This window comes from Oryza glaberrima, chromosome 10 (genome assembly GCF_000147395.1).
Source record: "Oryza glaberrima chromosome 10, OglaRS2, whole genome shotgun sequence".
Classification (NCBI taxonomy): Eukaryota; Viridiplantae; Streptophyta; class Magnoliopsida; order Poales; family Poaceae; genus Oryza; species Oryza glaberrima.
Genome location: NC_068335.1, coordinates 20,783,135 through 20,799,057, shown reverse-complemented (window position 1 = coordinate 20,799,057; position 15,923 = coordinate 20,783,135). Strand labels below are relative to the sequence as shown.

Sequence of the window (15,923 nt, the reverse complement as noted above, 5' to 3'; positions counted from 1 at the left end):
TTTTAGGTGTTTGGTTGAAGCACAAGGGTAGCATATGATCACCAGATAGATAATATTCTATTTAGATACTGAATGAATGGGTGCATCCGGTCGAATTGGTCGGACGAGGCACGCCAGGGGGTGGCTCGCCCTTGTCGCTCATACATGGTGGAGAGCTAGTCACATCCCGTACGTTCCAGTTCCACTGCTCGGAACGGATGCCATCCCCTTACATTCCCGTAATTAGAATTACATTCGCTCGTTGCACTTGCAACACATTGACATTTTACTATGAACTTAAAAATACAGGTGGATAAGGTCCCTACTGTGTTCATCACATATGGCACAAGTATAGCCTCCACAACAGAACTAGTACATAATACTATAACATAAATTTAACGAGTATAAAATGAATGGACCAAGGGTGTGTTCACAACCCCTTTTTCCAACCCATCTCTCTCGTTTTCCGCGAACACGTTTTTCAAACTGTTAAACGGGTGCGTTTTTTGCAAAAAATTTCTATACGAAAGTTGCTTAAAAAATCAAATTAATCCATTTTTTTAAAAAATAGCAACAGTAATACTTAATTAATCACGCGTTAATGGACCGCTCCGTTTTCCGTGGATACTGTTCCGGCTGGCAACCATAAATGGCGAACACAGCCCAAGTCTTGTGGAGTTGCAGCCCCTTTATTTAGACCGTGTTTAGATCTAAAGTTTTTCTTCAAACTTCTAACTTTTCCATCACATCAAAATTTTCCTACACACACAAACTTCCAACTTTTCCGTCACATCGTTCCAATTTCAACCAAACTTTCAATTTTGGCGTAAACTAAACACAGCCTTAAATATAAGCGGTCTGCAGCACAGATATCCTGGATGCCTTAAATATAACATGCAACTTCATCATCTATATCTGAGAATATAATACAGATATCCCTATGGCCACCGAAATAGTCAGCAACAGTGGGATGCCTAAGTTCCACGCCACACTTTTGGCAACCAAAGCATTTACCTGAAAAAGGGGGAAACGGAGAAGGCATTAGTGCATGTCTTATGAAGAAAAAAAGAAGACGACGAAAGAGAATATAATTATCCTGCCATGTTTTCACAAAAAAGCGAGAAATATTAGTATAGATGCTACCATTGTCATTCTCTTCCAAAGGGCAGCACAGGTAAATGCCACTGTCCTCTTTGCAGCAGGGACATGTCTCAGCAAAGAACAAAGTAGTTGTGCCATCTGAACATTTCACCAAAAAGTTGTAGTGTCGGTATTCTTTCCTACCTTCATGAAAAAAACTGCTTCCTTTCAATTCCACAAATTCTAACTCAGCAGCCTGCAACATAAATGAGATCAGTCCAGATGTGTAAATTGCATTTCCAACTTCCAATCCACAAACGAACATTCAAACTTTGCCAACTTTTGCCTAACACTTACAAAATACCGCTGAATTAGTAATTTATGAGGTTGACTAGCCAAAATGTATCATCATTATTTTTGTGGCTCCATACCGGAATATTGTTTTGCTTAGCATAAGCGTGCAGTGCTATTTTCGCGATCTTGACATCACGCTTCCCTTTGAGTACTTCCATCTCTTTAGGCAACGTGAGTGGCCTCATATGGCGTTTGGATGCAGCAACAAAAGCATCACGTAGTTTGTTGAATTCGTCCTCACTGCATGTGAAAATATGAAAACATAATCTAAGGGTGGCGTTCTTGCTGCTATTAAACAAAATCAGGTAGTGAATAGATTATGTTTCTAACACTAGGCTATTCATTTTGCAGATTTGTTGTTTTGGTCCATATATTCTAGCGAAACCTTATTTGTTTTCTTTGCAAATAATTCAAAGGGGGTCATGAATCTCTCTCCCTCTCTTATGAGGAACCAGTGGAAGAATTCACATGTATTATTAAAGGAGAAGCAAACAAATAGCTAAAAGAATAGAATAGCTTTAAGTGAAAACCACAAAGCTGTATAATAGATATACTTTCGAATGTAAAAATAGCTTCAAGTGAAAAGCACAAAGCTGTATAATGGATATACTCCCTTGGACGCATCCTACAAATTATTTGCATCTTTCTCTATTGCATATGTTTCTCCCAAGCATCATATTCATAATTGTTTTACTCCACCCACCAATCCCGGAAGCGTGCAATGCAATCTTTAACCTAAAATCGATCGAAGTAGGCCACATACATACCTGATATACATCGAGATCGATCGAGATTGCTCGTTCCTTCACAAAAGGCAAACAAAATCAGCCCTAAACTGAAATCGCGCGCAGATCGCGAGTTGGGGATCAAGAGCGGAGATCGCGAGGGGATGAGCAGCAGCAGCGGAGGTGGTGGAGGGCTGGAACGAATCGAGCGGCGCCGCGCCGAGGAGTTGCGTGTCCCCCAAACTGTTTGATATTTACCTCGTCCGGAACAAGGGTTATTTCAGCCTCCTGGCTTTCCCCTCATTTAAGTCGGTTTCGACTTAAGATTCTTGTAATAATCTGATTATCGAATCAAATTACTATAAACTAGACCTTCCTTTTTTGAACGCTCACGGGGGGAAAGACTCCCCACCTGAATAAGATTAACCAAAACCAAATACTGTACAAGAGCTGAAAACAAAGAAAGGGGCACAGGCGCCCCAGAAAAAAAAACCACAACAGGCAGCAAAAGAAGAAGAAGACCCAAAAACGGGCACAGACCAAGTTACAGCAAATGCAGCGGAAGCGAGAAAATAGCCTTCCAGATGGAGACCACAAAGCGGTCGTTACTTCGAAAGCGGTCAGACCAAAGACCTGCATCCTAGATACAGGCCTGAGAAGGCGATCGATGAACTAAGGGGATCCCTTGGATAAAGCTATAGTAGAATAAGTCATGAGTTATTTGTTTCTCTGGATTATTAGGTTTAAAAAGCTAATGTCTATAAGGGCATCACCAATGTTTACTACTTCCTCCGTTACACAATGTAAGTCATTATATCATTTCCCACATTCATATCGATGTTAATGAATCTAGACATAGTTTAGATTCATTAACATCGATATGAATGTGGGAAATGCTAAAATGATTTACATTGTGAAACGGAGGAATTATCTCCTTTGTGAATAAGGGTGGGTCTTGTTTCAGTGGGTATTAGTTATTGTTGTAGCTACAATATTAAAAGAACAAAAGTGGGTGGTAAGCTGGGTCCCACAACCACTAGCCATGAGAGAGGGAGGAGAGAAACTATTTGTTTATTTCTTATGGCTCGGTAGTAAGCACATTACCTGGTATTTGTTGCTTACTACTCCCACAGTGTATACAACCGGGCAGTAATAGTATTTTATTTCTTACTACCCACTTTATATGCACATTGTGAATGCTCTAATGCTCTCAGCTATTGTGGAATAGGTGGAGGATGAGACGGCGACGACCTGGGGAAGGAGCCAGGGCATAGGTGGGGGCTTGGAGAAGGATTCACACGCAAGGTTAGGGCTTGAGGGAAGGATCCACGCGCTGGGTGTGGGCTTGGGGAAGGATTCACACGTGACTAGGGAGAGAGGAAGCGGATGCACGCGCGGCCGGGGGAGACGCCGAATTTGTGCACGACTAGGAAGAGAGAAAGCAAATGCGTTGTGGCCGATCTGTTGGGTTCGATGACAATGTTGGGTAATTTGCATAAAACTTTTAAGCGTAGTGGGGCTTTAGCTATCCAATAATATGAAAAAAAACACGTTAGAGGAGATTACCAGATTATAGTAATATGGCTTATAGATTATAATTATAATCTACTTGTTTGTTTCAGATTATAATAATCCTAAGCTGAAATAAACATGGTCTTAGTATAAACCAGGATTTATAGTCAGACGTGACGTAGAGAATGCGTCTCGTGGGAACGTTCTATACTACCTCCGTCCCATAATAATTTTATTTCTAAAAAATTAAAAACTGATTAACAACCAACATAATTTACCGCAATAGCTTTTTTTTTTAACTATGCTGTTTGCTTTTCTTCGTATGGAACCAGATGCTATATTGTACATCGTTGAATATAGCGTCCAGGTCTGGACATTCGGCGTCCACACCTGGACGCTCTGGTACTCGCGGCAACTATTAGAAATCGACCTATGATTTATAGTACTATAAGTTAATTAATGAGTTATTAATTGTTATACAAAAGCATACAGTGTACATCACAATATTGTAGCACCGTTCCAGAGTAGAACCTACACAGAACATAAATTACATGCCGCTTTGCTGAAGCCCATCCGAGAAAACGTTCAGCAACACAACCTTTCTACTTGCGGGTGATTCTGAAACTAATCTGTTATAAGTAGGTACATTAATATTAGTCAATAGTCATCAAAACAATACTCTACATCTATATATTCAGAACAGATATCCTTGTGGGCACCCAAATAGTCAGCAGAAGTAGGACGCCTAAGTTTTATATGCTGCACTCGGCACCCAAAACAATAACCTTATATAAAAAGAAAAAGAAAATAAGTTAATATTAGTACATATTTAATTAAACAAGATGAATGAAAACTACAATTTTTCACAAAAAGAGAAATCTTATTTACCATTGTCATTCTCTTCCAAAGGACAGCACAGGTAGACGTCCTTCTCCTCTTTGCAGTTGAGAAAATCCACCTCAGCAAAGAACAAAGTACGAGTGCCATCTGAATCATTGATCACCAGAAAGTTGAAGTGTGCATATACTTTCCCACATTCTTCAAAAAGACTCCTTTCTTTCACTTTCATAATTTCGAACTTGGCAGGCTGAAACATAATGATATTAGTCCAGATAGGTAAATTCATTTCCAACTTCCAATCCACAAACAAATATTCCAACTCTACCCAGCCTAGGCAAAACTAAAACTTATACAGATATAAAAGTACAAATTCAGAAATTCGAGGATGTCTAGCCAAAATGTATCATCAATGTTATTTTCGTGGATCCATACCGGCATATCTTTTTGCTTGGCATGTGCGTGCAGTGCTATTTCCACCATCTTGCATGCCTCCTCTTGTTGTTCAGGAAATAAAATCTCGTATGACGAGGGGAACACACCGCTCTTGTAAGTAACCATTAAAGTAACATACAGTCCCGTGTCAGATATATATCGGCTAAGTAGTCTAGGAGTGGGATCATCCTCTATCTGTAGTCCCGCAAAATCACCCTCACTGCATGTGAAAAGATATGAAAGCATAATCATCCCCAAATGCATGTGAAAGTCTCATGACTCGAATGATATAGTGAGCATCGATTATATTTCCATAAACCTTTAAGGTGGTTCTTGCTTCTAAAATCAACTAAGCAGGCTGTGAATATAATATATTTCTAAGGCTAGGCCTATTCATTTATCTAATTTGTTGTTTTGGAACACCAGTTAAAAAAATGATTGGCTCAATTTCATCTTCCTCACAATAATTAGACCGAGACTGAATTGCTTGGTGCCACCGAATGCCCTTCCCTACCTGCGGGTCAAATTGCATACCCGCGCTACTCCAATAGATCACCGGGTGCAAAACTGGGGTCTACACCAGCCTCAACGGGGAAACTACCACCCTAAGCTCAATAAGACTTCGACTAACCAATATTTTTATCACCTTGCATTATTGCATAGGCCTCATGTCTACAATTATCTAAGTTATACTTTTGAATAAGCATCAGTCCCTGCGTGAGGAAAGCCTTCAATCCATGTCTATCTACAGTGGCGGACGCAGGATTTATTGGTCAGGTATTCACTCAAACAATTGCAAGCATCTTGTGCCTGATGTTTGGTGGACTAGGGTTAGAAGATTTGAAGCAGTTGACTAACTAAGTGTTGTGAGCTAGGAGTGCAGGAGTATATTTGTTGAGAAAAAATATTAGACAATCGAGTATATATACATGTAAATACCTACATATATTAAGTTCTTTTGTGAAATTTTTGGGTATTCCCGATTATAAAGGGAATACCCACTGCTTCCATCACTGTCTAGCTATCCCTATCTTGAAGGTTAAACATCTTCGGTGTAGTAGTAGTTTATCCTTAGGTGTAGTAGTAGAGTTGTGGGTGCATGACTCTACTCACTATGGTTGAAATCCTAGTGCCAACATTGATGCATGTGAGGTGGGCTTCAAATAGGAATTTTTTGTATAGGAATTTTTTAGGAATTTTCCTGGCATCCATTCTGTGGAAGGTTTGTTCAGGGGAAGCACTTGTCAGTCTATGTCCATCTATAACTAAAAAGAAAAAAAAAATATTCTAGTTGCCTCTTTAATTTCGTTTAAAACTGACAAGGGGGTGGAGGTAGATCTAATAAATCTCATCTCATCAGGAACCTATGGTTACAGCCTTACAGGTAGCACAGACCACAGAGCATCAGATTATTTAACCCAACGACGAATTAAGATTCTCGGTTCTAATAGGGTCGCACAAACTATGCCGCGAGATATAAACCTTTTGTCAACAACTTTGTTTCGTCTTGCCTAGTGTTGTAACTAGCTGGATGTAATTATTTCCCAATTTTATACTCCTTCTGTTTTATATTATAAGACTTTTTAGCATTGTCCATATTCATATAGATATTAATAAATCTATACACATATATGTCTAGATTCATTAACATCTATATAAATGTGGGCAATGCTAGAAAGTCTTATAATATGAAACGGAGGAAGTAATACAAAGATACGCAAGCCTTGTGCGTGTTCTCGAAACAAAAAGAAAAATAAAAATGGTCGCATACCTGAAATCACGGTGCTTGCGACGGCATGATGAATCGAGGGTCACATACACCGTGACTGATCGTTCCTTCACAAAACGCAAGCAGGTCAGTATGTATATATATTTACAGTCCACCGAGAAGAGATATCAATCACTCCAAGGACACATTCACACGAGAGGAAGAAGAGGGCGCTCACCTGAATCCGCTGGCAGATCGCGAGGGTGAGGGCGAGGGCGAGTCGGGGATCGACAAGAGCGGTGGAGGTGACGCGGTCGATCAACTTGGCGACGGCGAACACGGCGAGGGAAGTAGCAGCGGAGGAGGCGGTTGATGGCCGGCGGTGAGGGCGTGTAGCTAGGGCTCCCTCGGCGTCGTCGTCGGGGTTGCCGTCGCTTGGAATTTGGGGGGAATACATAGCTTCCGCCTCAACGCGCAACGAACGCCGACCGAGGGAACGGCGGCCGGCGGCCGGCGAACGGATCAAATCGAGCAGCGGCGAGGGAAATCGGGGGGAGAGAGAAAGGTGTCGATTTATTTCAGCCTCCGGCGAGCGTGTCCGGAATATACGTAGTGAGCTGCGAGCGTATCCGAGATTCCGATCAGGTTTCACACCCTGATTGTTACTGATCCGGTTAAAGTTAAACTGCTTTTAAATTTGGATCAAGTTTATAGAAAAAATAATAAAATATTTATAATATTAGATTAATTTTATCAAATAAATAATTAAATATATTTTTATAATAAATTTGTTGAAAATATTATTACTTTTTTCTGTTAAAGTTCAAGCAGTTTGACTTTAACCAAAATCAAAACGTTTTATAACATAAAACGTAGAGAGTAATTACGAAAATACTTTACCTCGGGTGACTGGCGCGGGGGAGCCGGATCGGGCGCTCCCCCTGCGCACCCTCCCTCCGTGCACACCTGTTGGGCCCACCCACTTCTACCTCCATTTTTTCCACGAAAGATATTTCACCTAATGTACTTACAATGTTTCACTATTTATAAATCTAATGTTGCAGTGAACGAAACATTAAATCTTTCGCTATTTGCTGAAACATTGTTTTTATATAAGGTGAAACAACACCCGATTTAAACGAGTGAAACATTTTCGATCTACTTAGTGAAACAATTCTGATATACATGGTGGAACATTTTGCAACATTTAATAATAAGCTATTTTTTTGTCGGAATATATCCATGTGTGGTCTTGTTTTGAAGATTTAATTGCAACGAATTTAATTGTGCAATCGAATCATGATTTGGATAAGTAATTTAGAAGAAAAATCAGTTTAAAATAGTTTTATACGTAAATCGGGCGCTGACGTCAGCCCGATTTTACTCCAAACGGATCGATCGCCCGAGGCGTATGCTCGTCCGAGTAATTACCAAGTCATTGATAAAATAAAAAGTCATTTTTTTTTGTGTGGGATATCTAAAATAAAATAATAGAATGTTCCTTCTCCCTCTTCATTTTCTTCCCATACCTGATATCCATCGAGATTGAGATTGCTCGTTCCTTCACAGAAGGCAAATAACAAACAAACCGCGCGAGGGCGAGTTGAGGCGGTCGATCGCGTCGGCGAGGTAGTGGAGCGCTGGCAGTCTTACACTTGAACGGACAACGGGCTTCCGATCCCTGGGAACGACGACCGGCGGCGAACGGATCGAATCGAGCGGCGCCGGAGAATCAATCGGGAGCGGAGGAGGACCCGTTGTCTGATATTTTCCTCGGAAAGAATGGATTATTTCACCCTCATTACATTCTCCCGTTTAAGAATGTTTCCGTCGGAGTATATCCGATCAGGATTATATTCAAGCCCGATGCTCCGTTCAAAAAAAAGCCCGACGTGGTGTACAAGTGCATGGGAACGTTGTAAACAGCGTCTATATATGCTCTGCATCGTTTGCCATATACGTTGTACCGTTTGCTATTGAGCTAATAGGTTGTGGCCTATGGTACGGTGACTACTAGTTTAGTTTATTTTGTAATGGAGGGAGTAGATGTTTTGGTGATCAATTCTCATATATATCTACCTACTTAAAAATTTATTTGCATCAGGATTTTAGTCGGTTTTCACATGACACACGACACCCTTTCTAGATCACTTCCTACCGTATGCTATCATAATTTTAATTTTTTTTCCGTTATAACGCACGTGCACATTGCCAGTATAATACTGTAATATACTTAAAGCATGTTTCTACTGTCTGTTTTCAACACATAGCACCACGACGAAGAGTAGAACCCCTTGTAGAAAAACATAGAAAATAAATAGCTTTATATAACAAGTACAAAAGATGATCTTGGGATGTTTCATGATTCTTTGATGAAACATCGACCCATCAAGAACTTGGACCCATTTGAACGCTCAGCAGTATAATCTTCCTACTTGTAGGTGATCCTGAAAACCACTCCCTTAAATAGATCCATTACATATAACATTCATATTCTTCATCAATACCTACGGGTAGATAGCAGACATCACTGTGGCCACCCAAATATTTAGCACAAGTAGGATGCTTAAGTTCCAATTCCCACCGTTGGGACCCAAAACATTGACCTTTAAAAAGGAAAAGAAGAAGAGTTATCAGTACAAATTTAAACCAAACGAAAGAAAATTATCTTGCCATGTGTTCACAAAAAAGAGAAATAAATCTTCTTATATTCGTACCATTGTCATTCGCTTCCAAAGGACAGCACAGAAAAACATCCTTCTCCTCTTTGCAGTTGATATCCACCTCAGCAAAGAACAATGTAAGAGTGCCATCTGAATCTTTCACCACAAAGTTGTAGTGTCCATAAACTTTCCCATGTTCACGAAAACGAGTATATTCTTTCAGCTCCATAATCTCTAACTCAGCAGGCTGAAATAAACATAATGATATATTAGTCCAGATATGTAGAACATTTCCAATTTCCAACCCACAAACAAAATTTCTAACTTCACCCAGTTAGCCTAGGCAAAACTAACACTTCTCGAACAAGATAGAATTTAGAAATTTGAGATGACGATGAGCCAAAATATATATCGCCATCGTTTTCGTGGTTCCATACCGGTATATTTTTTTGCTTGGCATACACGCGTAGTGCTATCTTCAACATATTGCAATTTATCCTGTCGTCTGAGTCTTTCCAAATCTTCAGGCAATCGCCACTTCTCTGCAAAGGGCTTAGCGTCGCGTTGGCAGGCAGCAACAAAAGCATCTCTCAGTTCCTGGGCATTTTTAAATCGCGATGGTCGAGTGGGATCGTAATTGTCCAAGAGCTGTAATCCTGGATCTTCTTCCCCACTGCAAGTGGAAATTAATAAATGTGAACATATATACATATGCTATTCCCCTACTTGAACTTAAAGCATGCAGTGAATAGATTATATTTCTAATACCACGCCTGTTCATTTAACTAATTTGTTTTTTAGATAATATTTAACTAATTTGTTGTTTTGGTACACAATAAAAACTTTAGCTCACCAATTGTAAGATGGAATTCAAGGAGGAATGGGCTAGTTACACTACATCGAGCAAAAACCTTAACTTCTTTTTCCCTTTTAGGAATTCAAGGAAGCTTATGGTCCTACTTTTTATAGAGGAGATAGCATAAGAACTCATATATATCTTTAAAAGAGGAGCTTGGCAACCAAAAAAAATCAGCTGTTTTCAGATCCTGCAATCTTAGGAGGCCACATACCTATAATTAAGTACTATTTGGGTAGAAGCAGCGGGCTTGCGAGAAGATGATCCGGCGAGGGGAGCAGCAGCTGAGGTGGATGGCTGGGGGTGAGGGCTTGCTGCTGCTGGAGCTCGGTCGCTTGGGAGATACATTATCCTTAAACCTTCCGATCTCCGGCAACGACGACCGGCGGCGCCGGCGGGGATTCGGGAGCGGAGGAGGGACGATATTCAGTGGGCACTGATTTTTTTTTTTTCCTTCCCCCACTTCTCTTTTTAAGAAGGGTTTTTTTTTTTTTTTTTTTTTTTTTTTTTTTTTTTTTTTTTTTGGTTGAGTCCGATCAGGATTCATGTCCGACGTGGAGTGCAAGTGCGTCGCTGGGAACGTTGTCCAGAACAGCGTTTGTACTCCGCCCGGCGGCCGGACACGCTAACGGCAATCCTAACCGGAATTGTAGAAAATATAAAAACATTAATTTTTTATAAACATTTATCCAGATTCGTAGCTACAAATATTTATATTTTGTTGGGGACGGAAGGATATCTAATATATGTTAGTTGGTTTCTCATGTTTAAAATTAACTAGCAAGATACACATGCTTTGCAACGGGTTGAATTATATGAGTATATTCATATGTGTTAAGAATTTTGTTCTTTTTTGCTGTATCTAGTGGCGGAAACAGCATATGATGAATGTTGGGTTGTTCGATTTCTCTTCTTGCTCTCAATTAGTTTCTCTCATGTTCCGTTTCCACTCTTAGTGATTGAATTCAAAGGATAACGGATCCTCCATTTTTCCCATGGTTTTCCGACTCCACTCTTAATGATTGAATTCAAAGGATAACGGATCCTCCATTTTTCCGGCGGTTTTCCTCTAGTTCGAATGAGCCCTCATTAAGGTGAAGGAATATGTATAGATGGCCACCCAAATAGTCCGCAGAAGTAGGATGCCTAACTTTCACATGCTGCACTCGGCACCCAAAACAATATCTAACCTTAAAAAGAAAAGGGAATTAAGTATTAGTACATTTTTAAAAAAATGAAAGAAAAACATAATTGTTACAAAAGGAGTGAAAATTCTAATTATACTACCATCGTCATTCTCTTCCAAAGCACAACACAGATATCCGAAGATGAGATTGCTGGTTGCTGCTGGGCCAGTGGTGGTGGGGGGACATCCCCTGACCAAAGTTCCGTGCGCGACTAGGTTGGCTGGCGAAGTTGCAGTGTATGCTGGGCGTAGACTAGGCGAAGTGGTTTGTTGACGCCCCTGGTAGCCACACCACCAACCTTTGACTTGCTCCTCTGGCAATTGTCGTCAGCGGAGGTGAAACTGCTTGTTGTGGCAGTTGGATGCTTTGAGGAAGACCCGCATTCACTTGTTGAGGAAGATTTGGAATTGTGCCTAGAGGATCGATGCTAGGTTCAACCTAGACTGTGATGTCGAAACCTATGTCGTCAAAGCAACACCTGGGACTATAGTTTGGGGCGGTGTCATGTGAGCCTACCAGAGAGATTGGACTTGGGATTGAAGCATGTTCGGCATAGGTGCTCGTGCAGCTACGCCGACTCTTGCCGATATAGTTACTGTTGTTGCTGCATCTAGTGAAGCATCTCCTGCAACTTGACTACCTCATAACCTCATACTCCGGCCTTGGGACCAAAGCAGCTTAGCTCGTAGCCCGTAGGCACTCAACTTTATCTCCTCTTGAGGCTTGCTTGTCCGAGTTCATTGCCAGAGGTCCCTCGAGCTAGGCTTTGGCTTAGGCTTCTAAGGCATACTCAACATAATTTTCGACGGCACCCGCATACCTCTGCAGAACCACCCTCCTTCTTGTCAATCTTCTCTTCGGCGGCATTGACTTTGGCTAGGCTCCCCACGGACGGCGCCAATTGTTGTCGAAAGACAAACACTTGTCCTGGTGTACGGAACAAAAAACAATAGTTGTATTTTTTTTATTGAACGCCCTTTACAATACACTACCTGAGAGCTATCTATAGGTTTACAACACCAAATCTAACCCTATGGTTTACCATGTATAGGCTTTTACATTTTTACCCCTATATGATAAGGGTATCTACAGGGATTTTTTTTATGTCCTTGGCTCACTTGAGTCTACTAGGCCTTAGCAGGCCAGGCTTAGGCCGCTAGCTAGGCGTTGTCAGCCTACTCCAATGCGTTTCACCACAGCTCAGCTCGCCTTCGCCTTGACTCGATCTTGGCAAGAGCTCCACTTGGCTTCACTGTGTTCCATCGTGCTTCGCTTGCTTCGATGGGCTAGTGAAAGAGCCTCATAACCTGCCTCCAATAATACGCATGGACAAAGTCCCCATACAATCGTTTTTTTTTTGCCGGGTCGGCAGAAGAAAGGCTTTTTTGCCGGGTCGGTGGAAGAAAGGCCGATCAAATTTCATTAAGATGGAGGCTATGTACAAATCCCCATGCAGTCATGACAATATCACATACTAGCACCAATCTAAGTAGAACCCACAACAAGCATACGTAGAACATGAATTGACTATAGCTAGTACAAAAGGAAATGATCCAGTCTGGTGAAGTTCCATGCCCCTTTGCTTAAATTACCTTCCAAACATCGATATGAACGTTCAGCGTCACAACCTTCCTACTTGTGAGTGATCCTGAAGCCGATGTCTTTAGTAGGTTCATTACATAAATTCGAAATATTCATCATCTGTATCTATGTACGGCTCACAGATATCCTTGTGGCCACCCAGATAGTCAGCAGAAGTGGGATGCTGAAGTGCCACGTCCCACACTCTCGACATCCAAAACAATGACCTTAAAAAGAAAAAAAAGTATTAGTACACATTTTAACAAAATGAAAGAATAAATACAATTATTCACAAGAAAGGAAAGATAATACCATTATCATTCTCTTCCAAAGGACAGCACAGATAAACGTCCTTCTCCTCTTTGCCGTTTAGATCCACCTCAGCAAAAAACAAAGTATGAGTGCCATCTGAATCTTTCACCAAGAAGTTGAAGTGTCCATATACTTTGCGACGTTCCGTAAAAAGACTCCTTTCTTTCAGTTCCATGATTTCTAACTCAGCAGGCTGAAACATAATGATATTAGTCCAGATACATTTCCATCTTCTAATCCACAAACAAATATTCCAACTTTACCCAGCCAAGGCAAAACTAATACTTCTAAAATAGGGTGTGTTTGAGGAGATTGAAAAGATACGTAAAACGAGGTGAGCCATTAGCTCATGATTAATTGAGTCTTAACTATTTTAAATTTCAAAAATGGATTAATATGATTTTTTAAAGAAACTTTCTTATAGAAATTTTTTACAAAAAACACACCGTTTAGTAGTTTTAAAAGCGTGCGCGCGGAAAACGAGACTCAATCTCCCCTATCTCCCCAGAACGAACGATGCAAGATTTAGAAATTCAAGGTTAGACAGATATTCGTGGATTGGTACCAGAATATTTTTTTGCTTCGCATACAAGTGCAGTGGTATTTCTAACATCTTGCACTCATTCTGTTCTCTGAGTCTTTCCAAATGTTCGGGCATTGGCATCTTGTATGCCCAGGGCAAGTTACAATTTTTGCAGGCAGCAATAAATTCATCCTGCAGTTCCTTGAAAGTATATTCATCAGATGGTCCAGTGGGATCATCCCAGGTTTGTAGTCCCGCAAAATAACTCCCACTGCATGTGAAAAGAAATGAAAGAATATTATCCCCCATGCATAGGAAGGTTTCATAGTCAAAGATATTGTGAGCATGGAATTCTATTTCCGTAAACCTGAGTGTGGTTCTTGCTTCTAATTCAACAAAAGTAGGTCGTGAATAGAATATATTTCTAAGGCTAGGCCTGAGTATTTTGGTATGTCAGTCAATAAAAAAAATGATTGGCTCAGTATCCTCTGATGAACAACTCAGAAGAGAGGGTCACCAGGAGGAACTAGCAAAAGATTTACTATATTGTTTCGATAAAAGAGAAACAACCAAACTAAAAAAAAGAAAGTTTTCAGTGAATAGCACAAAGTTGTATTGTAATAAATAAATATAGTTTTGACATATATGGAGCTTGTTCATTTTCTTCGCTCTTCTTTCTCTTGCATATGCCTCTCCGAGGCACCCCATACTATTGGCCGATAAAAAAAAAAAACTCAAAATCAGTCACTATCATCCCAATGAAGCTCAATGAGACTTGATAAACCAATAGTTATATTATCACCTAATAGCAGGGGTAATGTCCACTCTTATCGAAGCTGTGCTTCTGAATAAGCATCAGTCCTTTTGTGGGGAAACCATGAAACACAAAATCAATCCGCATGTAGCCTATTTCCAAGGTTCAGTAAGGCACAGTAGTAGAGTTGTGGACTTTGTGGGTTGCATAACTCCGTCCACTACGGTTCAAATCCTAGAGCCTAAATTTATGCATGTGAGGTGTGCTTCAAATAGCAAATTTTCATAGGAATTCTGTGATGTACATGGAATTTTCCTAGCATCCTTCCGTCGAAGGTTTTCAAGGAATTCTCATGTATATTTGCATCCTCCATCTATAGTAAAAAGAAACAAAATCCATATTCTAGTTGCCTGTCTAATTTCGTTTGAAAAAGGTTAAAGGCTTACAGTTAGCACAGAGCTTTTAACCCAAAAACGAACTAAGATGCTCGCATATATATACCTGAAATCATCATCATTTTTTGTGGTAAAAGCACCTGAATCGTCACCAAGCTTGTGATAGGATGATAAGTCGAACGTGATTGATCGTTCCTTCACAAAAAACACAAACATACATATCACTATATCAGTTATAAGTATTTACAGTCCGCTGACAAGAGATGCCATGCCACGCAGATGGCGAAATCCCCACTCAAACAGTAACAATGATCGAGGCGCTCACCTGAAACCGCGCACAGATCGCGAAGGCTAGGGCGAGGGCGAGTTGGGGATCAGCTTGATGTGTGGCGCGGTCGTCGATCAACTTGGCGAGGGCGAACACGGCGAGGGAATCGGCAGCGGAGGCGGTCGAGAGCTGGCGGCGAGGGCGTGCTAGGGCTCCGTCGTCGGGGTTGCCGTCGCTCGGAGGTTGCGGGGAATACATAGCTTCCGCCTCAGCGCGCAAGGAACGGCGAACGGCGGCCGGCGGCGGGCGGCGGGCGGCGCGAGGAGGCGTCCGGCGGCGGCGGAAGGCGAGCCGATCGAAGCGAGCAACGGCGAGGGGTTTAGGAGCTGAGGGACGATGCGTCGCCGTCGGATGTTCTGATTATGTTTAAATTACGGATGTGTAGCTTTAGGATTCGGACAGTAAGTACCAAAGGAAATTGGGTCTTTTTAACGACAAAATTCTAGATGATCGTGGATTATGCTTTCCTTCTTGATAATAACTTTATGCAACTTCATGACGCCAAACGCGTTGCTACAGAAAATTGTACTATGAATCTATATTGGTTAAGCTTCTTGATGACATGCCCTCAGGCACGAGCGTATTTAAACGATGTTAATGAGTTGTAGTTATGCGCTTGTTTGGTTTAGAGCTAATTTTGTCATTTACCTTATCAATATTTTGGTAAATACCCAAACCTTGGAAAATTTTGCCG

General features: G+C 41.0%; 2 protein-coding genes and 2 pseudogenes across 2 annotated transcripts; all 4 read right to left on the bottom strand.

Annotated features, from left to right (window-relative positions):
• Window positions 1–709: 709 nt before the first annotated feature.
• LOC127753094 (uncharacterized) lies at window positions 710–2,630 on the bottom strand. The gene is made up of 4 exons (XM_052278560.1): window positions 2,181–2,630; window positions 1,491–1,653; window positions 1,123–1,315; window positions 710–993 (listed from the first exon to the last, which is right to left on the bottom strand). Exons 1-4 carry the CDS (start codon window positions 2,189–2,191, stop codon window positions 863–865), a joined length of 498 nt encoding a protein of 165 aa, XP_052134520.1. The 5' UTR covers window positions 2,192–2,630; the 3' UTR covers window positions 710–862.
• Window positions 2,631–4,119: 1,489 nt separating this feature from the next.
• LOC127753088 (uncharacterized) lies at window positions 4,120–7,235 on the bottom strand. Its single transcript, XM_052278551.1, has 5 exons — window positions 6,869–7,235; window positions 6,694–6,758; window positions 4,923–5,142; window positions 4,539–4,737; window positions 4,120–4,435 (listed from the first exon to the last, which is right to left on the bottom strand). The coding sequence occupies exons 1-5, from the start codon at window positions 7,085–7,087 to the stop codon at window positions 4,308–4,310; spliced, it is 831 nt and encodes a 276-aa protein (XP_052134511.1). The 5' UTR covers window positions 7,088–7,235; the 3' UTR covers window positions 4,120–4,307.
• A 2,059-nt stretch (window positions 7,236–9,294) lies between these two features.
• Window positions 9,295–10,639, bottom strand: LOC127753093 (uncharacterized; annotated as a pseudogene).
• A 2,094-nt stretch (window positions 10,640–12,733) lies between these two features.
• LOC127753086 (uncharacterized) lies at window positions 12,734–15,570 on the bottom strand (annotated as a pseudogene).
• Window positions 15,571–15,923: the final 353 nt, after the last annotated feature.

Bases quoted from the DNA above. Each gene is read 5' to 3' on its own strand.
- LOC127753088 (XM_052278551.1), bottom strand. From the start codon at position 7,087: ATGTATTCCCCCCAAATTCCAAGCGACGGCAACCCCGACGACGACGCC. The intron at 5,143-6,693 runs GTATGCGACCAT...TTTCACATGCAG, and splicing joins CGCAAGCACCGTGATTTCAG to TGAGGGTGATTTTGCGGGAC. The intron at 4,738-4,922 runs GTATGGATCCAC...ATTATGTTTCAG, and splicing joins CCAAGCAAAAAGATATGCCG to CCTGCCAAGTTCGAAATTAT.
- LOC127753094 (XM_052278560.1), bottom strand. The intron at 1,316-1,490 runs GTATGGAGCCAC...TTTATGTTGCAG, and splicing joins CTAAGCAAAACAATATTCCG to GCTGCTGAGTTAGAATTTGT. The intron at 994-1,122 runs GTAGCATCTATA...CCCCTTTTTCAG, and splicing joins TTTGGAAGAGAATGACAATG to GTAAATGCTTTGGTTGCCAA.